This window comes from Diplotaxodon limnothrissa, linkage group LG22 (genome assembly GCF_057381915.1).
Source record: "Diplotaxodon limnothrissa isolate DT_005_m linkage group LG22, D_limnothrissa_male_GT1.1, whole genome shotgun sequence".
Taxonomy (NCBI): domain Eukaryota; kingdom Metazoa; phylum Chordata; class Actinopteri; order Cichliformes; family Cichlidae; genus Diplotaxodon; species Diplotaxodon limnothrissa.
The window spans coordinates 18028022-18055436 of NC_140616.1; the positions used below are offsets into that span (position 1 = coordinate 18028022).

Consider the following 27415-nt stretch of genomic DNA (forward strand, 5'->3'; position numbering starts at 1 on the left):
TCGGCAACGGCATCATTGTCCCCACCGGGTCCGGTGGCAGAGAGGATGGTCCAGCGGAACCGCAGCCGGGGATGCGAATGACAGCCACAGGATAATGTCCCTGGATGTATGCAAGTTTCCGAATGAAGTAGTGACCAAGTGAGACGACCGTGTAAGTAGAGCGACGGAGATGCTGCCCGGCTGTAGGTAGTTGAGGCTAACATATCTCGCTAACGTTAACCTGAGACAGGAAAATAGACGCTTTGCTAGCGTCGGTAACGGCAGAAAGGTAAGCTGCACTGGGTGTTAACGCTTCCCAGCGGCGCCGCCACAGCCTGCGAAAACGTTAAAACTACCGGCAAAGGGTTTTGTTCGGCAGCATTACAGAAACTACACACCTACTACTCGCTTCCCAGTTGGGGTAGTAATTCAAGCAGACTGTACGGTTGCTGAACAAAGGAGCTTTAACCAAGGGGCCGCATGGACACAAACATGAAGAGAGAAGTCGGCCACTGTTTGTTTTGTGCTCCATTTCATGCTGACACACTTCGGAGACACCCACACGAGGTCTGACCTGAATATTTAGCCGATATACGGCGACCCAGCTAATTTTGGTAAAATGCCAAGCTGCTAGTGAAGTCAGTCGCGCTGTATTATCGTATTATTTTTATTATTATTAATGTTGTAACGCAGCTTCTGCCTTTGACTCACAAGTTTTATGCCCCTTTTAACGACCATACATTGTCCCGCAGCAGTTATAGAGTGGCTTGATTGCCCAGAGTTTGGGTAGGTTTTACCACTGACGTGTTACAGCTGACAGCAACTTTTGATAACAGCAGCAACACTCCAGTGGCTGTCATGTTTTATGTGTGTTTGATTGTTTTTTGTTTTTCATTTAAAGCGATCGCTTTAAATTAGGCTTGTGACAGGTTGAACGTAAAGATAAGATAAGATAACCTTTATTATGCTTTGATCCTCTTTGAATTTACTTTCACAATAGTTTGCAGCACATCATAACTGGTAAAACCTAAAAATCAGAGGAACGTAAGATTGGCAAATTCAAGGAAACCCTCAAACAAAGTGTGTGTGTGTTTTCAGAACAGCTTCAGGACTCTTTGGGGTTGGCTGTAAAATGCTCGGGAAGGCCCTCCATCCCTCCAGCTTTGATAAACATGATAATGCTAAATTTGTTGCATCAGTCCAAAATTTCTCCTAATAGGTGTTTCAGTTGGACTTAAATAATATTATTATCATTTTCATGCGTATTAAACTGTTCAGTGACCCAGTGTGCCCTACAAATGGTTGCATTGTCATCCAACCCACCACCAACATAACCGAGCAACTTGATCCCCACACTATAGGGGAAAGAGGGTATGGTTTTTCCTTTTAAGCTGTTGCCTAACAGGACTGACTGAAACCCAGCATTGAATGCCTGTTTTGTAATTAGATCTCAAATCATTAGTCAGTTATTGGATCAGCAGAAAAATAATCCACAACCCGGTCCCTCAGCCACACACTGCCATATTCTGTCTTCTCTAAAATTCAGATTTGCTGGTATGAATGCTATTATAAATCACTGGTCAGTAAGGACAGTCTTTTTTGTGTCATCTTACAATTTATGACACTGAAACAACTGTTTTCTGTCATTTTATTGACTAAGGATGAGATTAGACTGCTAATAAATAAGTAAAAAATAACTGCTAGTCAAAATCCTAATGACATTAAATCTTGTTTGATATTAAGTGATTCATTTGTCTATAAAAAAAAAAAAAAAAAAGAAAGCAAAGAGCAATCCATTACTTGTTTTGTTGCAATAGTTGCAGACTCTTTCCAAACTTTCACCATAAATTGCTTTTTTTGCGTGATTTGGTCTAAATGGGGGTGTGTTGCTGACTGGGTTTCCGAGAAGCTCAAGCACCATGACTGAGTCCTTGTTAGTGGGAGTCATCTGACGGGATTCATGTGTTTAGGATTCTTGAGCTCATGAGTCATTACGTCACAACTATTGCATTGCCTAAAATGGGGAAGACCATATGTATCAGAGGCCTGTTCTGAGTAGCTCTGTGTTATGAGGCTAACTAAATATTGTTGACTTTCAAGCGTGATTCATAAAACATGCCTCTGAAATTCAGCCTAGCAGATGAGTGCCAAGTTAACAAGCAGTGGAACACTTACTGTGCCTCAGTTCCACCCCACCATCGAATGATGTGTAATAAAGTCAATAGCTGCACTTCCACTGTGAACAGCGGCACTTGTGATCGCTGGAATTCCAAAATTCCTTCATGTCCAAACTTCCTGTCCTTATTTAGTATGAGAGACAGAGAGGGAGGTACGTGGAGATGTGAAGTGAACTGGAAGTAAACCAGCATGCACAAAACAGAGCCAAACAGACAGACTGACCTATTAACTACAGTCCCCACCACCACCACCACCCCCCCACGACCCCCTCCACGACCTCCCTCCAGATATACACAAACACACACAAGATCCGGTCTGCTGTGTGCATCACGAGAGAACTTGCAGTGGCTATTATTCACCGGTCTGTCAGTGTGTATTTTTCCTGTCTGTGTCCCTTTCTGTCACAGCAAAGAAAAGGGAGGCAGTCAGCCATGTTATTCAAATGTTCCAGAGCCCGGCCAGCCAGCGGCCAACTGTAGCCGGGCTAAAAAGAGGCTCTTTGTGAAGGCCAGACAGATGGCTATAGAATGAAGACTGTAATGATACCCTCAACAGCGCAATACACACAGAGGCCCATGCACTCATTACACAGTCCACTCATTACAGCATGTAATACCGTGTGTTAAAGGCACACCAAACTGTGTAAGTGTTTGTGAGTAAGAGAGAGAAAGAAGGAGAGGTGGAGAAGACGTGTACATCAAGCAGAGATAATGTACAATATGTGAAAGGACAGAAGTGTTTGTTTGTGTCCCATATCTCTCATCTCTTATATTGCTTGAGATATATATAGATAGATAGATAGATAGATATGGGGGGGGGGAAGCTTTCCAGGCCAGTTTTTCTTTTTAAGGAAATGGTGGGAATCCAACGGTTATATTTTGATAACCTGTGAATCTGCAGTAGGTTTATAAGCTGTTGCTGGGAGAGTAAGCTCTGCTGGGGCAGCCATAGCTATGACGCTTGTGATTCTGTAGTTTAGCGGCTGAGGGGCAAAGTAAAACTGGTTTGGGTCCAGCATGTTAGTGCTGCATGGTTTAACACACTCTCAGAGTCTCAGTAGCAGAAGAGCATGTAAACAGTCGAAGACATGCAGATTTTTTTTTTTTATCTTACAACAGTGACCTAACTGGACACAATGGTCCAGAATGGTCAGTTGTGGTAATATCGACTGTGTCTTTCATCAACCAACTAACAAATCAATGGCTTGGATATCATCAACCTTCCCCTCTGGCCTGGCTTCTTTACAACTGTCTTTTTTTTCTGTCTCTCTGTTTTCTTTTCTATTTTCTATAAAATGGCATCTGTCCATCTAACACACAGCTAATCAATGAATGGACTCAATCGATTGTTTGCCTTTTTTTTCATCTGCTCTTATTCCTTCTTTCCAACTTCATTTTCTCTCTAACCAATTCCCACCTTTCTCTTCTTTGCAGGGAAGGAAACGCTGAACCATGTTGCTCTAAGTCGTGACCTGTGGAGTACGGGGGGGTGGAGAAAGAGGAGGAGGAGGAAGAGAGGAGTAGTGAGGCATTGGCCACAGCTTCGTTTTAGGTGGCCGTTTGCGAGCCCGAAGCGATGGGAAACACAGCCACCAAGTTCCGCAAGTCCCTTGTGAACGGTGACGAGGCCCTGGCCTGGCAGCTGTACGAGGGCAACCCTCAGTTCAGGGATGGTCTGGACCCAAACGCATCGTATGGAGAGCAGTACCAGCACAACACACCCATGCACTATGTGTGCCGCCACGCCATGACACGTCTGCTCAGGTAAAAGTCAGTCTCATGCAATGCAGCAGTTATCCAGTGCAGTTAGGAGGGCAGTGAGTCATGTTAAATTGAATAACAATTAGCAGCATGTCAGATTTAAGACATTTCTGAGAATCACCATATCTGTAATTGCCTTTGATGGCAAGAAAGGCCACTTAATGTGCGGAGGCCCAAAGACGCCAGTCGCATATATACTGTAAGATTATGTAAATGATGTTACAGGGAGCGGGGAAAGTGCATTAGCCATGAGGAGCTGTGGAAATAAAATGTAGTTAGACCCTTAAAGGCACTTACTTTGTAAGATATAAAACTGCAAGCCACCATCTCAAAAATGACCAATGGCTTGAATGAGCACTTCTGAGAGTCTCGTTAAAGGTTCTGATTTTTATTTTTTTTGTTGTTGTTTTAATACGCGATGAGTTCACGGGACCTGTTATCAGAACTGCTATTTCTAGGCTGACCGTGCACACAACAGCTGTTTTCTCTGTCATTCTGTTTTGTTTTGTGTTATTCAGCACAGAAGAAAACTTGGCTTAAGTATTGCTCCCCTGCTGTCTTTGAAACGAGCTGGTCCTGCTGGATTTGTTAGGCCTCAGTCACGCAGACCTCGAGACTGATTGCTGCTCCCTGCTGGTCGCTAGGGAAAAATGTTATTCCCTGACTGGTTGGCGAATGGTTGCTGGAAATTGATCGCAAAGAGAGTGCTGCATTGAAAACTTCTTTGTGATTACTCTGGTTGATAGCAGATTGCCTGTAGTTTGCATGGAAGATGCCGACTTGTCTGTAAACACTTGGTATTTACTCTTAAGAGCTCTAGTGACACTTGAGAATGCTTCACAAACCAGAAGTGGAGAATGTAGCCTTCTGTGTAAAAGTTGTACAAACACCATTCCAGACATAGAAACTGCACAGCCCTAAATATACAGAAAGAACAGTGGATGGCGGGGATGGGAGAGTCTCTGGTCTCCATCTGTCAGTCTCACTTTGCATCGCACATCTCACAGTTTCACTGTCACTTTGCAAGCATTTGCAGACAAGTCGGCATCTTTCATACAAACTACAAGCAATCGCACGAACCTGCTAGCAACCAAAGCAGTTGAAAAGTGGCTGTCAGTGCAGTATCCTCTTTGCGACAAATTTCACCTATCAAAAAGCAGCAGCTTCAAACTACCTCTTGCCAACAAATTTTTCCTTTGTGAACGGTGGTTGACCGGATGGTCACTGACCAATCTCTAGGCCTGTGTGATTGAGGCCTTAGGTGGTTCCTCTATAAATGAGACACTGAGCTACTTGTGGTCTAAGTAGCTTCCAGCATCTGTCCGCCTTTGGTTGTTCGACAAATTAACACCTCTTGGATGTTTGCTGCAGGCTAACGAGTTGTCATAAACTCAAGTAGCACTCCTGCTCTGCTACCATGCTGCTTGCTCTACTGTGCCCCGCCTGCTTGCTCTCTCGCACACACGCAGTAATAGCCACAAACTGAAATCTGGTGAGAGAAATTACAGAGAAACTAGCGAGACATTCACACTGTAGTGAAGTCAAAGACAAACGCAACATCCTGGTAAATAAAGTAACTAAAACATTTCAGTATTTTTAGCTTCACTGGCACATTTCTTGCTTCTTGTTAGAATATTTTTGCATCAGCACGAAGCTTCCTAATGTCTGAAAATACAGCTGTTCAGGTCATCTCATGTAAAGCTTCATAGACTTTACAGAGTATGTGGACTAAGCTTGTATTACAATTTTGAGAAGTTGATAAGGATGCTGGAGAGGCAGATCTGATCTAAGGCTTGTGTGTTTCCAGTACTATGCAAGTCTTACTGGGAAATTCCATCCGCTTTTGTGTACATTCCTTTAAAGCTCTTTCTTGTGAGTCTCTCTGCTTAATGAAGTGCGGTGCTAAATCACTACAGTTCCTCTTTAAGAGTATTAAAAGATTTGAATTCATTGCATGGCTATTGTGCTGTGAGGAGTTTCACCGCCTGCACACTTTCTCAAAACAAGAGTTCGCAGAAATAGACAGACAGCACCATCAACAGCAATCAAGTCAACAGACTGACAAAAACCACAGAGTCACTAAGTCAAACACAGCCTTAAGAAAAGGGGTCAAACTATAGAAAAATATAGCAAGCAGCACACCAGTGGGCCTTTGTTACCTCCTGCAGAGATAATCAAGCTGCTGGCCTTGACCATGACAGCTGATTCAGTGACTCAGTAGTCTTCCTCCTCTCCTCCTCCTCCCATTTGTCCTCTCTCTTAGCCTTTCTTACCATGATTACAGGGGGTCGGGGGGCGGGGGGTTCATTATCTGTCTATCTGCATGTGTGCACACGGCCGTTTGTGTTTAAAGGAGGTGGAAAAAAACTGAGACTCGGCAACTGCTTAATGCGTCTGAGAATATAACACAGTGAATCAATCCATGTGCTATTTGTGTTCCTTCCTACTAACCTATAATGGGCCAGAGAGGCGTGCTGAACGCAGCGCTCTGCTCCTGATAAGCATCAGAGGAAAGGCTTCTTTGTTCCAGCAGTTCAGTTGGACAGTGGCAATAGAGAGACAATCGAGAAATCTCAGACAAAATAAAGACTCACAGAGGACAAGCGTGGGCTGGTGGATGGAGAGTCTGTTTCAGATTATTTTTAACACGTATCTGCTTCGTGTTTATTCGCTCTCTGCTAGTCGTCTCTGTGGGTCGAATTGGCAAGTAATCCCGTGAGAAGTGCAAACTGGAAAATCTCAAGTAGACCTATTACTGGAAAACTGGGTGTAGTTCAGGAAGTGTAACCCTTCCTCCACGACAAGTCACAGGAAAAAATATGTAAATAACAACTCGGACGTCATTGTGAACAGTTTGTTTTTCTTTTGTTGAAAGAATCAAAAGAGTACATTTCAACTGCCGACTTCATTTATTTATTTTTTTATTTATATCTTGGACGCATTGAGTCTCCTCAAGCTGATTTGCTTTTCAGCCATGTGTACGACAAAGTAGTTAGTTTTAACGCTCCGCTGAGGTTTCCTGCCCTCCACTAATAACTTCACAGCAACAACACAAAACATGTGACCTCCCCACAGCCTGCTTATATTAGGGCCATCCATCCTGAACATCGGGATTTGTGCATGCATATGTGTGTCGAGGTGGTGGTGGAGGGGGTATTGGGTTGGGGTTGGGAGGGAATAATTAGTAATTATTGCTGTGCGGATGAATTGGCAGTGCACTGTCATTAGAGAGAAGCTGCAGGGGCTTGTGGCTGACAGGATAAGAGGGTCAAAAGTGGAAAAGCAGGGCAGCAGTGGAGGAATAGACTGAAGGACTACACACTGAGAAACTTCAAATTCAGAAGCATCGACTGCCGTGTCCAAATTGTGCAAGAGAGGGCGAGGCTTTACAAAATCTTTTCAGCTGGTGTCCTTACAATTGTCAATCCTGTGACATCCTATTTTTTTCTTCTCCTTTTATTGGATTTGCATTAGAGAGAATCATTTTATGTGCAACACTATTTGTGCTGTGCCGCTGATGAAAAAGAATCTGTTTTTCCTCGCTGGCTTTATCGCAAATAGGAAGGTGTGGGGGGAAAAACAAAAAGAGACTTTGGTTTTTAAAATGTAAAAAGAAACTTGAAAAGGGAAAGGTGCTGAGGCATATAAAAGAGTGGAGAGGTAATCAGTAAATGGAGGTTTCCACAGACATAAAGCAGGGGAAACTATTTTACTAAACAGATCTGCAGCTACAGTCTTACTCCCAGAGCAACTGGCACATCCATCACCCGCTAAGTGTGTGTGTTTGTGTGCATGTGTTGGCGCTCACACCCGTCAGCCAGCATGTCCATTATCTCAAAGATGTTAAACAGAAATAGTCGATATTATGCCATCTTTACCTTGTCTCTTCATTTCACTGTCCATTTTACTTCCATAATTCATCTTCCTCTTCTCTTTGACTCTGTTTCAAGCCTTCCTCCTGTTACTGTCAGGCCTTTCCTCTCTTTCCACCTCACATGTGAATACCTCTGAACCGGTTTTACCCTCTTTTATCTAATCTCTTCATTCTTGTCTGCATCATTTAGGTCCTTCCTGTTCAGCAAAGAAGGAAACCCCAACAAGCGCAATGTGCACAATGAGACTTGCCTGCATGTGCTGTGCCAAGGCCCACAGATCCTGCTGCTGCCAGAGGGAGCGCTGTCACCACGACTGGCCAGACCACAGAGGGACGAGCAGCGCCGTGCAGACTGCCTGCAGGTACAGACGCACGGGGGGGCAAATATAGATTAGTGTCTACGCTTGCATGGTAGTGGGAATAAACTGCATTCTATGAAGCCACAGCTGACACATGTGGTGTGTCTTTCCATTACCAGATGATCCTGAACTGGACTGGGGCCAGGCTAGAGGGAGGCCAGTACGAGAAAGCTAATGTTAACGCCACCGACAACCACCACAGCACCTGTCTGCACTATGCTGCCGCTGCAGGCATGAAGAGCTGTGTGGAGGTGAGACAAAGTCTTGGACGCTATTCAAACTCCAGGGTTTTTCATGCATATGAAAATGTTTGGAGTCCAACAAAGAGGTTTGACCTTCAACCAAAGGTCAAAAAGCAGGGCAGTGCTTAAAAAAACAATAATTTAACCCTTTTTTAAAATGTGGTTTAGTTGATTCAAAGTTAAAATACACTTTTTGAATATGAAGTGGTTGTAATGACAGTAAAATACAGATACGTCTGTTAAGTAACAGACTCTTTTAACCCTGTATGAATGCTTGCATGTGTAGTCACTACCCAAAGGTCACCTATTTTCTCTGCAGGTGATCTGTATTTTATGTAACTGGAACAGTCAAATAATCTACAATCCAATGATTTTGAATTATGCCAACTCCTCGTATATCTGCTTTGTATTTTACCAGCTCAAACGAGCACTTCGGCAGAAAATTAACCTTCTGGAATAAAAGTTTTCATAAATCTCACATGTACGACCCTGTGAAAATCAGAAATTCGATTTTTTTAAGATAAAAACTTAAAAGACTTTTCCGTTGGCTTCTGCATCCTTCCTTCAACCTTCTTGATCTATACTTACCAAAAACTGTCTTTTGACTCCTGTTGATTTAAATCTCTTTCACTGTCTGCCTTTGCTCCTTTTGTAATTTTTTTCATCTCTTCCCCTTTCCCATATTTTTGGTTTCCTGTCCTGTTGTTTTCTCATCTTCCCCTTTGTGTTCCTGCTGTTTGCTCCCATTGTCTTTGCCTCTTCCTTCCTCTGCGTCATTTGTTGAAAGTGCCTTAATTTCTTGTTTCTCTCTATTATCTCTTTCTCCCCTTCCTTTTGTTGCCTCGTCCCTCCTCTAGCTGCTGATCCAGAGTGAGGCGGACCTTTTTGTGGAGGACGAAGACAAGCTGACGCCATGCGATCACGCCGAGCGGCACCACCACACCGAGCTGGCCCTCAGCCTGGAGTCGCAGATGGTTTTCTCCTCCTCTTCAGCTCAGCAGTCACACACAGACGCACACGGTGAAACCAACCTGCTGCAGTACAAGGAGGTGAGACCGTGGTTACCCGATGTAGGGTTTCCCTGCTGGCCTAAGTTATTTTTAAGCTTTTTAGTCACTGTTGAGTCTTTAAAACATTTGCTTGACAAGGAGTATCCTTACTGTGCACAAGCATGTTCATTTAGATCTTATGATTATATTTTTGCATAGAAAACAACTCTTGTGTAAAAATTCAAACAAGAATTGAAATATTTATCAGATTTAAGGTTCGACTTTTTGTTTTATGAAGATAATGAGGACTGGTAAATGTATGGCAATAATGTGATTACACCAGATTACTCTTTAGGTGGAGCATTTCCAGCTCCCTATTTTCACTTGTGGACTATATCTATGCTAGGGTTTGGTGATAATGGAGAAAACAAAATACTGAATAGCAGATTATCTGTGATTGCAGGTAGCAGCATTTATTAGTGCAAATGAAATGAATAGCATTTCCATTCTTCTTTTTCATTAAGTTACTGCCATTGATTCAGAGCAGCAGCAGCAGCATGAACGTACAATAGCAGTGACATGGCATAAGCACAAAAATATCTTGGGTCAAGCTTTTTAACCAGTTGCTTAAAGCCCTCATTTACCACCATATAAATGCATCAGTAATTTCCACCCACAGCTTGGTCTTCTTGTCATATAGAGTGCAGCTAGTGAGCGCTCCAGCGGGACTCGGTGCAGTCATTTAAGTTTTGATTGCTAGTATCTGCTCCTCACATTTCTTCATAGCCTGGTTGTACTCAATGGTTTGTTTTGCCTCAATTGGTGAAACAAATTTAATGTTTCTTGCATATTTTGCAAAGTACTGTAGTGGCTCCTTTTTTAAATACTGAATTGTTATCAGAGAATGACACGTAGCTTTCGCTCTCAGACGTGTCTGCTTGTCTGTGTTGTTGCACAATGAGACAAGCCCAGAATTTATATAACGGTATTATTGCCATTATATGATATGGCACAGCACTAATCAAGGATAGCTTTGCTTAATTCACAGTATAGAATAATGTGTATTTATTTTATGTTTGTGCAGCACTTAAGCTCATCTACTGCCTGGAACAAGCTGCTTTAGCTCCTCTCTCTTTAAGGCGGCTTTCTTCTGAGTGGTTGCCCATCGTGACCAAAAAAACGAAACGGCGAGGAGCTTCTGTCTCACAGTCGGAGCTGTGTGCCTCAGATGACCATATTGAGAATTGTTATCAGTTTCCACTGATATCATAAAGATCCAAGATTAGGCGCTCTGTCCGTGAAGCAGAGTGTTTATGGCACTCTGAATCCTGAGCTTCAACATAAGCGTTTATCATTGTAACATGAATATGACAGAAAATAAGAAGCGTAAGCATAGCAGGTCAAATTTAAATCATGTGAAGATAAAGAGGTAGATGGTTGCCCTCATGAACTTGTACAGTGTGTTTATTTTTCAGATTCAAGACTATATATCTTAGGACAGTGAAGTCACCATTGCTAATCTGTGTAGATTAAAACAATCTGGGGGCGAAATGTGCTGTCTGTATTTTGAAGGTCATGTATGTGATTTTGTTTCAACACTGTGTCCAACCTGAACTGTACTTAGTGTTTTGTGTTCTGCATTTGTGCAGACACTGTTTATAGATTTTTAGAATATTTCTACTTGGGTCTCCAGCTTCTTGGCCAGATTGTCCCTTGTTGATGTTCTCTCTTCACAATCCACAACTTACAGTGGTTCTTACACATATATAGTAATACACAGATCCACAGATCCACAGATACACACACCACGTCTCTCAGAGTCCCAGTTAAACCGAGGTCACCAGCACCGCTGTATAGCTGCGGCTGCTGCCAGCTGATAGCATTTTGATCTTCCTTCCTGCAGCCAAATCCATGCTAATGCTTAATCTGTCTCACCCACCTCCACCCCCAACCCCGACTGCCCCACATCCCAGTCCTTTTTATCGTTTCCACATTATCTTTTTCACTTCTTTTAGCATTTTTCAGTCTTATATTTTATATTCTGTTTTTGTTTCCATCTTTTACCTTCTCTCTGACTGCGGGTTTTTCTCTCTTCCTAACATTTCTCCCCCTCTGTATCCTCTCAGCCTTACGAGGGGTTGAAGATTCAGGATCTGCGCAGGCTGAAGGACATGTTGATTGTAGAGACAGCCGACATGCTGCAAGCCCCCCTCTTCACTGCAGAGGCCCTGCTTCGAGCACATGGTTTGTCATAAAGTTGACGTTCATATGTGACCTTAAGTAACCCTCGCAGCGCTGTTGTCACGATGCATGCGTTTGTCTCAGTCTTTCTAATAACGTTTGACTTGCTCAGACTGGGACAGAGAAAAGCTTCTGGAAGCCTGGATGTCCGACGCTGAGGGCTGCTGCCAGCGCTCTGGTGTCACCATGCCGACCCCACCGCCTAGCGGGTACAACGCCTGGGACACCCTGCCCTCCCCCCGCACTCCTAGGACCCCACGCTCTCCCCTCACTCTCACTTCTACCACCGACAGCTGCCTCACGCCTGGAGAGGAGGGCCTGGCCATGGTGAGCAGTGGTGATATATGTTAATATAAGAACATCAGTCATTCATGATGAAAAATAGATCATGTATGAAGGCATATTTAGTACAGGGTAGACTCTTTGTGCGCTTTCTTTTTGAAGGCAGAAAACGATGTCTCATTTATCTAGTGGTTGCAGGTTAATGTCTAATCCTACTAAAAAGGGGATCAAGGCCATCAGCAGTAATTCTTTGTCATTCCATATAAACATTAGCCTCTGGTTTACTGTCAGTCTTAAGGAAGTCTGCCTGAAAATCAACGTTGAGGTTTTCTGTTAGGTTTTCAGAATGTTTGACCTGTGAGGTGGAACATTTGCAGAATAAGATAAAAGCTGTTTGGGCCGTAGAAGAAATGCCAGAGAGTCTGATATGGCTAAAGTACAACAGTCCAGCAATCTGTGGCCTCAAAAGTACAGAGTTAATCAAAGACAGAACATCCTGAACTGGTTCTGCTATTGCATTTCTCCTCTGTGTATGAGGATGGAAATGACATGTCAAAGAGAAGTAATCTTATCAACAGAAATAAAAAAAAAATAAAAAAAATTTGAAATCATGTGACTGATTTGCTCCGTCCCCCCTGCAGTGTGGAATCTGTCTCTGCTCCATCTCAGTCTTTGAGGACCCAGTGGACATGTCCTGTGGCCACGAGTTCTGCAGAGCCTGCTGGGAAGGGTACGCGCATGAACATTCAGTGTGTAAGCGTGTGTGTTTTTTTTATTGAAGCAGATGTGTTTTAGCTCAGTTCTGTGTGTGTGTCTTTCTCAGGTTCCTCAATGTAAAGATTCAGGAGGGAGATGCTCATAATATCTTCTGTCCAGCATATGAGTGCTACCAGCTTGTGCCTGTGCATGTGATAGAGAGCGTTGTTTCCAGAGAGATGGACCAGCGCTATCTGCAGTTTGACATCAAGGTAGAAATCAAAATAATCGTTTGCACCTTCTCTTCAAGACTGGGCCTTTGTTCTGTTTCTTGTTGCACTATTTAGTGACATTTTCTTTGTTTCGTCACATTCCCTGTCTGTTCTCTGACATTGTTTCCAACATCCCCGTTTGCAGGCATTTGTGGAGAACAATCCATCCATCCGTTGGTGTCCTGCAGCTCGTTGCGAGCGGGCGGTGAGGCTGACCCGACCGGGCCCGGGGGACACTGACCCATCAAGCTTCCCCCTTCTGCCCTCACCTGCTGTTGATTGTGGAAAGGGTCACCTCTTCTGCTGGTAAGCTGCAGGATTTATGATTCAGACATGGTGTCATGAACCAAGCAGCCAGGAACACACAGGCGCAAATGTAAACTTCAAAAAATGGGTTTTATTATACCCCCAAAAAGGACAAGATGATTACAAAAATTCAAAATAACAAAAAATAAAGTCTTTAAGAACCAAGTGGGCCCATAAAAGAGGTTAACTTAACAGACCGCTACTCAAAAATCACTTAACAAAAACATAACTCAACAAACTGACCTGCCCAAATGAGAAACAGCTCCAGTTATATAGCAAATGAATAAACCATTATATACACCAAAGGTGAAAACTAAAGAGATAACAGATAACCATCATTCAAGAAGAACCCCATTCCCCCTGCATGATCACAATAGATGGTCCATTCCACTTTATTGGCTTCTGCATTTAAACCAGCCCCACCCTCAGCCTCCTCTTTCAGCCAAACCAGGAAGGACTGGAGCGGAGGTCAGGTAACTCAGAAAGAGCAGAAATATAATCAATATAACATACCTGTATAAAATAACAAACAATGCAAAGGAAAGTCTATGCCACCATTTGGGCTATAGCTTAGTGCTGTCATGCATTACAGGTAAACTCAAAATATCAAATTAATTAACTTATGATCACAGAAACTTTAGAGCATAACGTAAACATAAGACAAAAGACCAAATGAATATTACCTAAGTATCTCAGTTGTGTGGTTGCATGCATCCATCACACACTCCCCCCCTTCAGCAGTGAGCTGGAACAGCGAGAGAGATAGTCCGCTGTGCAGTTGTTCTTGCCTGCGATATGCTGAATGGTAAAACGGAATGGCTGCATCGCAAGGTACCATCTGGTGATTCGTCCATTCGTATCCTTCATTTTCTCCAACCACTGGAACGCCTTGTGGTCAGTTTCCAGTGTAAATTCCCGGCCTAGGAGGTAATACTTGAGGGAATCAAGTGCCCACTTGATTGCTAAAGCCTCTTTTTCCACCGTTGAGTATCTCATCTCTCTTGGGAACATTTTACGGCTAATGAAAGCCACTGGGTGTCGCTCATTGGGTGGTCCCTGTAGAAGAACAGCCCCCAGACCCCTGTCAGAAGCATCAGTTTGAAGAATAAAAGGTTTCTCAAAATCTGGGGTATACAAGACTGGAGTTTTACTGAGGGATTGCCTGATGTCCTGGAAAGCTGCCTCAGCCTCCTCCGTCCACTGAATCTGGTTAGGGCACCTAGAACCTGTTAGATCAGTGAGGGGAGACGCCCTGGCAGAGAAATGAGGGATAAATCTGTGGTAGAACCCTGCCATGCCAAGAAATGATCTAAGTTGTTTCCTTGTCTGTGGCAAACTGCAGGATTCAATTGCACTGATTTTGCTCACTTGTGGTTTTATCACCCCATTACCTATGACAAATCCCAGATATTCAGTTTCAGCCTTGGCAAAAACACATTTTGCCGAATTAGCAGTCAGCCCAGCTTCTCTGAGACGCTCTAGTACCTTTTCTAGATGTTGGAGGTGTTCCTCCCAGGTTTGGCTGTAAATCACAATATCATCCAGATATGCTGCCGTGAACTCTGACAAACCACACAGTACCCGATCCATCAGCCTCTGAAATGTTGCAGGGGCTCCATGCAAACCAAAAGGCAGGACTGTGAATTGGAATAGCCCCCATGGTGTCCGGAAGGCAGTCAGTTCCCTTGAGCGCTGAGTAAGTGGCACCTGCCAATAGCCTTTGCAGAGATCCAGAGTCGTCAGGTACTGGGCTTTCCCAAGTCGCTCAATCAGATCATCAACCCTAGGTGTAGGGTATGAATCGAACTTTGAGATGGCATTCAAGTACCTGAAATCAATACAAAACCGCAGGCTACTATCCTTCTTTGGGACCAAAACCACTGGGTTGCACCACTCGCTCTTAGATGGTTCAATGATCCCTAGAGACAACATTAAATCCACCTCCTTCCTCAATGATGTTAACAGCCGCTCTGGAATCCTATAACTCATACGTCTCACAGATGCTCCATCCTTTAATATAATGTCATGTTCAATAACATCCGTCCTCCCAGGATTCTCCTGAAACACCCCAGAGCTGCATAACTCTTTCACCTGAAGCTGTTTTTCTTCTGAAAGGTGATTAAGGTCCAAATGCTGGAGCACCCCTGAAGGAAGATACTGCTCCTCTACCTCTTCCTCCTCATGAATCTCCCTTATCAAAAGAACTTCTGCTCTCTTCGGCCTCTCCACCCACTCCTTCAGGAGATTTACATGCAAAACTCTACTGGAGCGAGAGTGACCTGGAGTTGCCAGCCGATAGGTGGTAGCTCCCAGTTTCTGCTGAATCTGAAAAGGTCCTTGCCATTTAGCTAACAGCTTACGGTCATCACTTGGAAGGAGTACAAGTACCTTTTGTCCAGGTTCAAATGACCTCTCCCGAGCTGACCGATCATACCAGACCTTCTGATGTTGCTGGGCAGCTACCATATGAGCTTGGGCTAGCTCAGTCATCTTCTCAAGTCGCTCCCTCATCTGTATAACATATGAGATGACATTAGTAGCCCCTGCCTCACTCCGGTCACCCTCCCACATTTCTTTCAGCAAAGAGAGGGGCCCCCTTACTTCATGACCATATAACAGTTCAAAAGGTGAAAAGCCAGTAGAAACTTGGGGTACTTCTCTATACGCAAAGAGCAGGTAAGGCAGCCACTGATCCCAGTCAGTACCAGTGTCATTCACAAACTTGCGCAACATCTGCTTCAGGGTCTGGTTAAAGCGCTCCGTCAGGCCATCTGTTTGAGGATGGTATGGAGTAGTCCTTAGCCCTTTAATGCCAAGAAGCTGGTAGACCTGTTTTAATAAAGTTGACATAAAATTAGTCCCACGGTCTGTCAGGATCTCACGAGGGAATCCCACCCTTGAGAAAAATTGCACCAGACAAAAAGCCACAGACTTGGCCTTTACAGATTTAAGAGGAAAAACTTCAGGGTACTTTGTGGCATAATCAGTTATTACCAGCATGTAACGGTTCCCTGCCCTGCTTTTCTCAACAGGTCCGACAACATCCATCCCCAACCGTTCAAATGGGGTGCTAATAACTGGCAAAGGCTGAAGTGGAGCTCTGGAGGGGGTTTTGATGGAAGTCTTTTGGCACTGAGGGCAGCTTTTACAAAATTGGGCCACATCAGCACGCAGGCCCGGCCAGTGGAAATGCTTCCTAATGCGAGCCATGGTTTTATGCTTCCCTAAATGTCCTGCCCACGGCACAGAGTGCCCCAAATTCAGTACCACCTCCCTGACTCCACTAGGAACCATCAGCTGTACCTGTAATCTTTGCCGGCGATAAAGAATGCCATCTTTCAGAAAAAAATCCTCACTGCTGTTAATATCTGGTTCCATCTCATGTCCTTGTTTTTTGGCTTTCTGAAAAAAGGGTGCTAATACTGGATCATTGTGTTGCATCTCAGTGATATTAGCTGGGACTTTAAAGTCCAAAGACATTTCAGGTTCACAGACGGGAGATGCTTTCACAATAGTATGATGAAATTTCTCTCGCCTCCTCTCCATGCGGGACTTGCGCAACTTCCCGGGTGCCGTCTCTAATTCTGCCTCATAAAATGGCAGAGCACTAAGGGTCTGAGTGGCATCTGCTGGCTTCATAGCTTGAGCCCTAGTTACTGCAACATTGCATGTGTGGCTATAATCCAAAAGGTCAAACAGCACAGGTAGATCTCGGCCTAATATAACAGGGAATGGCAAATTATCTGCAACCCCAATATTCAGGAGATAAACCTGTCCTTGCACCTTGATGTATAGGTCCGCTGTTGGATAAGGCTTTTCATCTCCATGAACACAACAAACAGGAATCGTTTCCGTCATATTAATACTATTTAAGGGGACAAACTGTCTGTGTACAAGAGTCTGTGTGCTACCTGTATCAATTAGTGCCTTTAATGTATCACCATTAATCTCAACTGATGTCATCTTTAACCCTCTGTCTAATTTTATCTCAGAGTTATCATGGTTTCGAGGCACAAAGCACATTTGGGTTAATTTAGCTGAGTTTTCAGGGCACATGGGCTTTGTATGACCTTCCATTCCACAAAGATAGCATACCAAGGGTTTGGCCGGGGACTTCAAAGACCCATTGGGTGAGTGGCTATATGAAGCCCTACTCACATTGGCAGCTGGTCTTTGCGGGAGTGATTTCCGGCTGTCCTTCGTTTTCCAAGCCATGAAGCTCCAAGGCTGTCCCTTTTTCCGTGCCGCCACAAAAACGTCAGCCAGCTTTGCAGCCTCAGCAGCAGAAGGCGGATTATGCCCTTTTATCCACACCTGCAACTCGGGAGATAGCATTCGTAAATATTGCTCAAGAATGATGATTTCCCCAATGTCCTGAATGGTTTTATCTTCAGGGTGGACCCATTTTACATAAAGCTCCTTCAGCCGTGCATACAACTCTTTAGGGCTTTCTGCAGGGTTTACATCAAGAGATCGAAATCTCTGCCTATAGGTCTCAGGATTGATATCATATTTATAAAGAATAGCTGCCTTAACCTTGTCATAATCCAAAAAATCATCAACATCCATATGTACATATGCACCTCTTGCTTTGCCCGTAAGCAGCGGTACAAGGTGAAAAACCCAATCATGTCTCTGCCACCGACAGGCCATTGCAATGCGTTCGAAGGTAATCAAAAAATGTTCAATATCATCCTCGTTGGTGAGTTTTTGCAACTTAGGCTCCAGAAAATGGGACTGACCTGATGAACCAGTAACTGATATACTGGGACCAGCTTGAGGAAGAATGTCATCATCTAGAGATGCTGGATCAGGTGATTCAACCTGCTTTAAAACGTTGTTCTTGCTTTGCACTCTCCTCCTTCTGTTTAGCCTCTCTGGCCTCCTGCTGGCCCATATGTGAACGGAGAAGAGAGATCAGATCCGATATCGTTGGCTCCCTACCTTGGCCCTCAGTGCTGTCTACCCCTCCAGAAGCTCCATTCTCCTCCTGTTCTCCATCGACTTGTCCTTCTGAGCCCATTTGCTGGCTTGGTACATCTCCTCGGACTACTCTCGCACTCCTTGCTCCTCTCTGCATGGTTCGATAAGGAGTGGAAAAAAAAAAAAAAAAAAAAAAAAAGTGCCTTTTTTGTGTGTGTGTATTTTTTTTTTTTAAACTGGCTGTATCCCACTGCTGCCACCAATTGTCATGAACCAAGCAGCCAGGAACACACAGGCACAAATGTAAACTTCAAAAAATGGGTTTTATTATACCCCCAAAAAGGACAAGATGATTACAAAAATTCAAAATAACAAAAAATAAAGTCTTTAAGAACCAAGTGGGCCCATAAAAGAGGTTAACTTAACAGACCGCTACTCAAAAATCACTTAACAAAAACATAACTCAACAAACTGACCTGCCCAAATGAGAAACAGCTCCAGTTATATAGCAAATGAATAAACCATTATATACACCAAAGGTGAAAACTAAAGAGATAACAGCTAACCATCATTCAAGAAGAACCCCATTCCCCCTGCATGATCACAATAGATGGTCCAGTCCACTTTATTGGCTTCTGCATTTAAACCAGCTCCACCCTCAGCCTCCTCTTTCAGCCAAACCAGGAAGGACTGGAGCGGAGGTCAGGTAACTCAGAAAGAGCAGAAATATAATCAATATAACATACCTGTATAAAATAACAAACAATGCAAAGGAAAGTCTATGCCACCATTTGGGCTATAGCTTAGTGCTGTCATGCATTACAGGTAAACTCAAAATATCAAATTAATTAACTTATGATCACAGAAACTTTAGAGCATAACGTAAACATAAGACAAAAGACCAAATGAATATTACCTAAGTATCTCAGTTGTGTGGTTGCATGCATCCATCCATCACACATGGCCATGTTTTATTGACACTGTCACTGACATGTAATTTAGCAAAGTCGGACACAAGTCTGGATCTGTTACATTACAGGCTAGTGTGTTATTTAACCCGAACACCTAAATATTATAGTCATTTTATGTTCATGCAGCTGGACAAAGGCTGCTGTGTGAGCAGTAACGTCAGCATTGTGCACACAGATCATAATGGCATGAATAAATATTGTTTTATGAAATGTGCATATACATGTTCTAACTTACTACGCAAAAAAGAGTTATTACTGCTTAATCTGAAACCACGCCAGCCAAATCTGTTTTATCAGAAACTTTTACTTCTTTTGTGTTCCCTTCTGTTTTCTTTATTCCCAGAAACTCTTAGGATTCTGTGTTTGCTCTTATGCTTATGTAGTCTTGGTTAGCTGGATTTGACTTTATTAACTTCTCTCTTTATCTCCCGGTGTCTGCAGGGAGTGCCTTGGCGAGGCCCACGAGCCATGTGATTGTCAGATGTGGAGGAACTGGCTCCAGAAAGTCACAGAGATGAAGCCTGAAGAGTGTATGCCTGTGCTGTTTTGTTTGTTTTACTGTAACTTTAACTGCCCAGCAATATGGTAGCTAAGAGCAGCTGTCAGGACGTCTTATCTGGATGTGCCTGCTGTATTTTATGTGATGCTGGCAGGTGTTTAAGTCACTAATATTTGCGTAATGTGCCGGAATGTGTCTGCAGGCCAGGTGTTAGACTGCAGAGATGTTGCTAATGTGTGTGCGTCCACCTGTGTGTTTGTGTGTGCTTTCCCACAGTGGCAGGTGTGAGCGAGGCCTATGAGGATGCTGCTAACTGCCTGTGGCTGCTGACCAACTCCAAACCGTGTGCCAACTGCAAGTCTCCCATTCAGAAGAATGAGGGCTGCAACCACATGCAGTGTGCTAAGGTAAACACTAAACTCTGTCTGCTGTGTGTCTTCGTTTAAAGGCATGAATGTTGATTGCTCGGTGTATTAAAATTTTTTTCTGTATTTAATTTTATTCCTAATAAATTAACCTTGGTGTTTTTCTCTCTGTGTAGTGTAAGTATGACTTCTGTTGGATCTGTCTGGAGGAGTGGAAGAAACACAGCTCATCAACAGGTGGCTACTATCGCTGTACTCGCTATGAGGTCATCCAGCAACTTGAAGAGCAGTCCAAAGAGATGACTGTAGAGGTATAAACACTTACTCACTCATAAAATGGAGAATACACACACACTTTATCCCATATAAGCTTCCACTGATGTAAAAACACTTGCTGGACACTATTTTTTGGTCCAGTTTGTTAGTACCTGGTTGGACCCCCTTTCCCCCTGAAAACATTGCTCTTAGATTTTGGTCCATATTGACATAATAGGGTCACACAGTTGCCTGCCCAGCTGTGATGTGAATCTCGTGTTTTACTGCATCCCAAAGATGCTCTATTGGATTGAGATCTGGTGACTGGAGGCCACAGAGGTCACAAGGTGCATAATCCTGCTGGAAGTGGCAATCAGAAGACTCTTACATTGTGGCCATATAGGGATGGAGCAGCTGTGGTGTTTCGACGATGGTTATTTGGTACTAGGGGGCCTCCACACCATTAAATGACCAACACCAGCCTGAATTGTTGATACAAGCCAGGATGGATCCATGCTATCATGTTATTTTTGACTTTGTCATTGGCAGCAGAAATTGGAACACATCAGACCAGGCAACATTTTTTTCAATCCTCTGTCAAATTTCACTGAGCATGTATGTTTCCTGTTCTTAGCTCTTCTGCATATCGTAGTTGTAATGTTGTTGTTTGAGTTACTGTTGTGTTCCTATCAGCTCATGGCAGTGTGCCCTTTTTCCTCTGACCTCTGGCATCTACAGGGCATTTTCACATAGAGAACTGCTGCTCACTGGATATTTTCTCTTCTTACTCTCTGTAAACCTTAGAGTAGATCAGCAGTTTCTTAAATACTCAGACCAACAACAACACCACGTTCCAAATCACTTTAATCACCTTTCTTCCTCGCTCTTATGTTCAATTTGAACTTCAAAGGGTTGTCTGGACCCTGTCTACATGCAGTGAGTTGTTGCCATGTGATTGGCTGATTAGATATATGTATTAATGAGCAGCTAAATAGGTATAGCTGAGTGAGTCTGTATTCACACAAATATAGAAGTTGTTCAGTCTCTTTCACTGAGTACAGTGAGTAAACACACACACACAGAGGAGTTTAAATGAAGTAAGAGTTTTTCTTTTTTACAGGCAGAAAAGAAGCACAAAAGTTTCCAGGAGCTGGACCGTTTCATGCACTACTACACTCGCTTCAAGAACCATGAACACAGTTACAAGGTAATACACTCGACAGATACGTTCATAACGATGCAAACCTCGCCCAAAAATCTAAAATGCTTCCAGAGAAACATCTCGTGATCATTTGGTGTGTGTATTCTCTCTTCTGTGTCTGTGTGTGTCTGTGTGTGTCTGTGTGTGTCTGTGTGTGTCTGTGTGTGTCTGTGTGTGTCTGTGTGTGTCTGTGTGTGTGTTAGTTGGAACAAAAGCTGCTAAAAACGGCTAAAGAGAAGATGGAGCAGCTGAGCAGGGCCTTCATTAGCCGTAAGTGTCCTGCACTGATCTCATGAAAAGGATTCAAAAGAAGTCTGAGTAAACTGCTTGTCAGCTGCAAGCCGTTTGCCCGAGAATAGCATATTTGTTTTTGCCAAAGCGCAAATAGGTCATGCCTTTCAGACTCACACCCAAGCTTTGGTGCGTCCGGGTCATAAGACATTAATCCTGTGCTCATTAAAGTCATGGCTAGCTATAAAACACGTGTCTTTTCTTCTGCAGGTGAAGGCACTCCCCCAGACACACGCTTCATTGAGGACGGCGTGACTGAGCTGCTGAAGACGCGGCGCGTGCTGAAGTGCTCTTACCCATACGGCTTCTTCCTCCAGCAAGGCAGCACCCAGAAAGAGATATTTGAGCTCATGCAGGTATTTTAATATATATCCAACAAGTGTGCATCCTCTGCATGAACAGGACTAACACTCCTGAAGTGCCTACAGGGATTCCTGGACTCTGTAGGGGTAAACTGTGTAGAACATAAACAAATTTTGGGGTGTATTATGGCCTTGGTGGACAGAGGACTGGGTACATCTGTTAAAATATACACGCAAAAGAGTCGGTTTAATGGGTTTTTTCGCATTTCAGTCACACTAGATTATAAATGGGATGGAAACCTCTTATTAGGAAAAATCAGTGATTGCGCTATTTTTGCAAGTGTAAGTAAAGATAAGATAAGATAAGATAGAACTTTATTAATCCCTCGGGTGGGTTCCTCTGGGAAATTCGACTTCCAAAAAAAGCACAGCAACGACCGAAGTTACAGTTACAGAACTGTTATATATATATATATATATACACACACACACACACACACACACACACACACACACACACACACACACACACACACACATATATATATATATATATATATATATATATATATATATATATATATATATATATATATATATATATATATATATATATATATAAATACAGAGACAAATATAAATAAAATATACAAAGGGGATAAATAGAATAAATAGGAATAAAAAATAAAAATACAAGTGAATTGCACATTTCAAGTATTGAGTCTATTGCACCGTTGACTATTTACAAAAGTATTGCACAAAAGGTATTGCACAGTGAGGTGAAGAGGCACTACAGCTTAGTTGTTCCCCCCTCCTTTGTCCTCCTGTTTCCCCTCCCTCTCCCCTCCAGAGAGGAGTTAAACAGTCTGATGGCGTGTGGGACAAAGGAGTTTTTAAGTCTGTTAGTTCTTGTCTTTGGGAGAAGCAACCTGTCACTGAACAGACTCTTCTGGTTGTTAATGGCCGTGTGCAGAGGATGCCTGGCATTGTCCATAATGTCCATCAGTTTCTTTAATGTCCTTTTCTCTGCCACTGTCACCAGAGTGTCCAGCTTCATGCCGACCACAGAGCTAGCCCTCCTGATCAGTTTCTCCAGCCTGGATGAGTCCCTCTTTGCTGTGCTGCTCCCCCAGCACACCACAGCATAGAAAAGTACTCCAGCAACCACCGACTGGTAAAACATCCTCAGGAGCTTCCTGCAGATGTTAAAAGACCTCAGCCTCCTGAGGAAGTACAGTCGGCTTTGGGCTTTTTTATACAGGTGCTCTGTGTTGCATGACCAGTCCAGTTTATTGTCCACCCACAGCCCGAGGTACTTGTACTTGTTGACCACCTCCACCTCCTCCCCCTCTATCTGAACTGGCAGTGGACCTTCTCTGGACCTCCCGAAGTCCACAACCAGTTCCTTAGTCTTTGAGGTGTTGAGTTGCAGGTGGTTTGTGTGACTCCATGCGACAAAGTACTTGATGCAACCAAGTGGTCATGCAGAAGTTGAGCAGCACGATCAACCTACCACTGTTGATTGCAAGACGATTACACAGTCTGACGGGGGGAAGACGGTGTTCAACACTTTCTTCTGTTTGTCCTCCCAGACTGACTTAGAGATGGTCGTAGAGGATCTGGCCCAGAAGGTCAACCGTCCGTACCTGAGGACGCCGTGCCATAAGATCATCAGCGCGGCCCGCCTGGTGCAGCAGAAGAGGCAGGAGTTCTTGGCATCAGTGGCCCGTGGCGTCGCTCCCAATGACTCTCCAGAGCCTCCTCGCAGGAAGTAAGAAAGCACACACACAACGCACAGAGAGACAATATGGTTCTAATTTTGGCTCAAGTTAACAAATTCACTACATAGAGCCACTTAGAGGGATTCAGGGGATAAAGAAGTGGCATAAGAACTTAAACTGAAGCTGAGTGTTGTTTAGTTTGCTTCAAATGTGTTTTTAAAAAAAGTAATTGTGTGCTAACATTCATTTCAGTTACCCTGGAGGATCGTGGGATTGGGAGTACCTTGGCTTTGCTTCTCCTGAGGTAAACACAAACGCCTTCTGTCACACCACACTCACAAACACTAACTTCTCTTCGTTCTGCTAATATCTTGGCTCATGCCTCGCTAATGCTACTTCCTAAACCTCCGCTTTAGTGACCTACTTGTGTATGAGGTCGTATTAATGCATGACTGCGGCGGCAGCAGCTGACATAGTTTGCTTATGTGTGTTAAGATGGGAAGTCGGCACTCCGTACTGGGAGCAGATCAGAGAGAGAGACAGTCGCAGGTAATTCACCAGTTTTTTTTTTTTTTGTTTTTTTTTTGGCATATTTAGGGACAAGCATGATGGGCTGAATGTTGTTTTCTGTGCTTGAGATTTTGATGCTGCCTGACACAAAATAGCTCCCTCAAGTTGTCTTTTTCTTATAATAGAACTCGAATAACTCTTTGCAGGATTATGCTGACATCCAGTACCGTCGCAGACACAGACCACGGCGCAGAGGAGACATGCTGAGTTTGCACAGCCTTAGAAGCAGCAGTAACACACCAGAGACCAGCAGGAGGAGTGACAACACAGGTGTGGCAAGCATTTTAATGCACCGTATAACTGGCTTATATCAAGTATTTAACAAAAAAAAATTTTCAGATTAATACAGTGTAGTGTTCATTAATTTATTGTTCTGTATACAGCCGGTACAGGCAGTATATTGGCAAACACTCTGTTCTGGATCCTGCCTATATTAATAAATTGTCTTGTCAGTGCACAAGACAACCAGTAAATGGGATTTTACTTTATTGCTCCATCAGTCTGTTCCAGTCGAAGCACCCAGAGCCATCGATCACTGGGATCAATTTGTAATCAAGCCACGCACAGCAGTCTGTGCTTTAATGTGACATTTCGTGTTTCAGAAGGCACGGAGAGGGGCGAGGGTCGCAGGAGAGCGCTCGGCTCGCTCGACGAAGACGATCCCAACATCCTTCTGGCCATCCAGCTGTCGCTGCAGGAGTCGCGCCGAGAACGAGGACTGGAGGGAGGGATGGAGGGGAGGGTGGATCAGGAGAGAAGAGCGGCTCCAGCGGGAGACCTGGTCGATGCTGTTTTACACTCTCTCAACACAGAGGGTCCTCCAGGAGCCAGAGGCTCATCCTTCCCCGCGTCCATCCTGGATCCTCCTCACCCGCCTAACAGGACAGACTCCACCTCCCAGCCTTGTGTATCCAGCTCCCTCCCCCTCCCTCCGCCTCCTCCCTCCCTCAGCGCAGAGCTGCTGGAGCTGGGAGACAGCCTTATGAAACTGGGGAGCATAACCACTCCTTACGACCTGGACACAAACACGCAGGAGCAGCTCAGCTCACACCACACATACATACACAGTACACATGCTGCTCCTTACACCACTGACCCTGCCTGCAGCAACCCCAGCAGCCACAGACAGGATCAGAGTGCACTGACTGCCCCATATGTGCTCGATCATATCACCATCACAGACCCTCGTTATGACAGCAAAGAGCAGACTTCCTGCCATTTGAGTGCATATTTAGCCAAGGCTGAGCACGCCGCCTCCTGCCTCCCCGCTCCAAACCCCGCACATCCTAGTTCCTATAGCCGGGAACATGCAGCCACGTACAACAGCAACCCTAAACCAGACAGCTCCTACAACCCCTGCCCCGAACACAGCAGCTCTTACACCGCAGAGCGCCCTGCTGCCTACGCCGTCGAACGTCCCCCTAAATCAGACCCCCAGCCCCCTACCCAGTTGTGCCTCCCATCTCCAGAGCTTGAGCCAGAGCTGCTGCTCTCACCAGTGATTCCCCCAGGGGGCCCTTTCACCCCCAGTGACCCTCAGAGCCTGGAGCCCTTGGACCCCACAGCCAGCGCTCAGCTGCTGGATAACATCATGGCCTGGTTTAACAACAACATAAACCCCCAGAATAACCCGCAGAGCCTGGCTCTCATCCCCTCCCCGCCCACCACAGAAACAGACTCCTCTCCCGACACACACACCGAGACTGAGAGCCAGACCTCCGCCCCCATCCGGCAGCCCCTGGAGGGCGAGTCGGAAGTAGGCAGAGGGTCGGCGACCGGCCCACCGGGAGCCGAGGGCGTGAAGACGTCGAGGCCGAGCACTCTGGAGCTGGAAAAAAGAGACGCTGGAGAAGAGGGTGTGGATGCAGGGTGTGTGGCTGACCTGTCGCTGGACGAAGCGCACACACACCCGCATTCACACTCCCAACATGGAAACAGTCCCGCACACACTGCCCCGGCAATGGAGAGAGACTCAGACCTCGTCCTTCAGTTAGAGGAGGACCGGTCACCTGAAGAGTGGACGGAGCAGGAACACCTAGTGTGAAAGTGACAGATGTAGAGAGAAAGAGAAGGTAGAGCCGAGATAAAGAGAAAGAAAACCAGTCAGAGAGAAGCACTGATGGATGATGCAAGATGTGTGATGGTGGTGCCTGTGTTTGGGGGGTGGAGTGTTTACTGTATGTATTATACTGTATTTAGAGAGGACTTAAAGACCTGCGGACTCTGTCCAGGAAAGATGATGTCATACACGTTTTGATTATTTTTAAGTGCTTTTTGTCTGCTCTAAAAACAGACAAATTATTCTTTGAAGTGTTTAAACCATGAACGGAGAGCTACTGATATCATAACACAACAAAATGCTCCGTGTTTTAGTTTAGTTTAGTTTTTTTCTTATTTTAATTTAATTCCCCACCTCTTCTGTTTGTCTCCTAAGTTTGTTCAAGGTGAAGTTTTGGTGCTGTTCATGCTGAAATCCAAACTTGCCTCATTTAACTACACTTGATTCTCACACTAACCCAACCACAAGCCAGTTCAGAGCTCCAAGAGCCAAATATATGAAGATAACTGTAACTTTGGAGCCTGTTTATAGCGTGCTGTACAATCAGAGGGCCTAATTCTGATTTCTGGACCTTCATGCACACTGTGCCTGTTTGTGTTAGTGCCAATACAGTCCTGATCTTTCTTTTCAGCAGACTGGCACAGTCTGCTGCGTAAACGTCACACTATTACAGCACCTCTCTGCACGTGAAGGTCAGAGGCCAGCCCCAGCTGCAGAGCAGCGCCCATAAAGCTGGAAGTTCAGTGGGTGCTTGTTTGCAGAGCAGATTGAGTTCTGGGTTTTTTTTTTTTTTTGGTTTTTTTTTTTTGTTCGGGGGGGGGGGGGTTGTTTTTGTTTGTTTTTTTGCTACTCGCTGCACATTTCAAATGTTTTGTATCAAAGATGCATCTTCATGTTTAATCTGCAGAGATTTACAGTGTTTTTCTGCCACTTTGGCTCAGTGTTAGTGCACCAGATCTCACGTAGCACACAAAATACAGTGGGTATTAAATGAGGTAATGCATCAACCAATCAAATTAATCTGAGAATAATGATATCCAGTATTTAACCTCCTCAGATCATTCATACTTGCTTTGATTT

General features: G+C 44.3%; 1 protein-coding gene across 1 annotated transcript; it reads left to right on the top strand.

The window, feature by feature from the left end:
• LOC146609757 (ankyrin repeat and IBR domain-containing protein 1-like) lies at nt 1-27034 on the top strand. The gene is made up of 21 exons (XM_085346514.1): nt 1-151; nt 3591-3920; nt 7982-8153; nt 8270-8401; nt 9250-9441; nt 11508-11625; nt 11735-11949; nt 12546-12634; nt 12728-12872; nt 13018-13178; nt 19514-19602; nt 19848-19978; nt 20113-20247; nt 21312-21398; nt 21596-21662; nt 21894-22039; nt 23578-23756; nt 23959-24010; nt 24202-24255; nt 24423-24546; nt 24879-27034. The coding sequence occupies exons 2-21, from the start codon at nt 3733-3735 to the stop codon at nt 26318-26320; spliced, it is 3918 nt and encodes a 1305-aa protein (XP_085202640.1). The 5' UTR covers nt 1-151; nt 3591-3732; the 3' UTR covers nt 26321-27034.
• Nucleotides 27035-27415: the final 381 nt, after the last annotated feature.

Coding starts and splice junctions, on each gene's coding strand:
- LOC146609757 (XM_085346514.1), top strand. CDS start 3,733: ATGGGAAACACAGCCACCAAGTTCCGCAAGTCCCTTGTGAACGGTGAC. Junction 3,921..7,981: donor GCCATGACACGTCTGCTCAG/GTAAAAGTCAGT, acceptor TGCATCATTTAG/GTCCTTCCTGTTCAGCAAAG. Junction 8,154..8,269: donor GCCGTGCAGACTGCCTGCAG/GTACAGACGCAC, acceptor TTCCATTACCAG/ATGATCCTGAACTGGACTGG.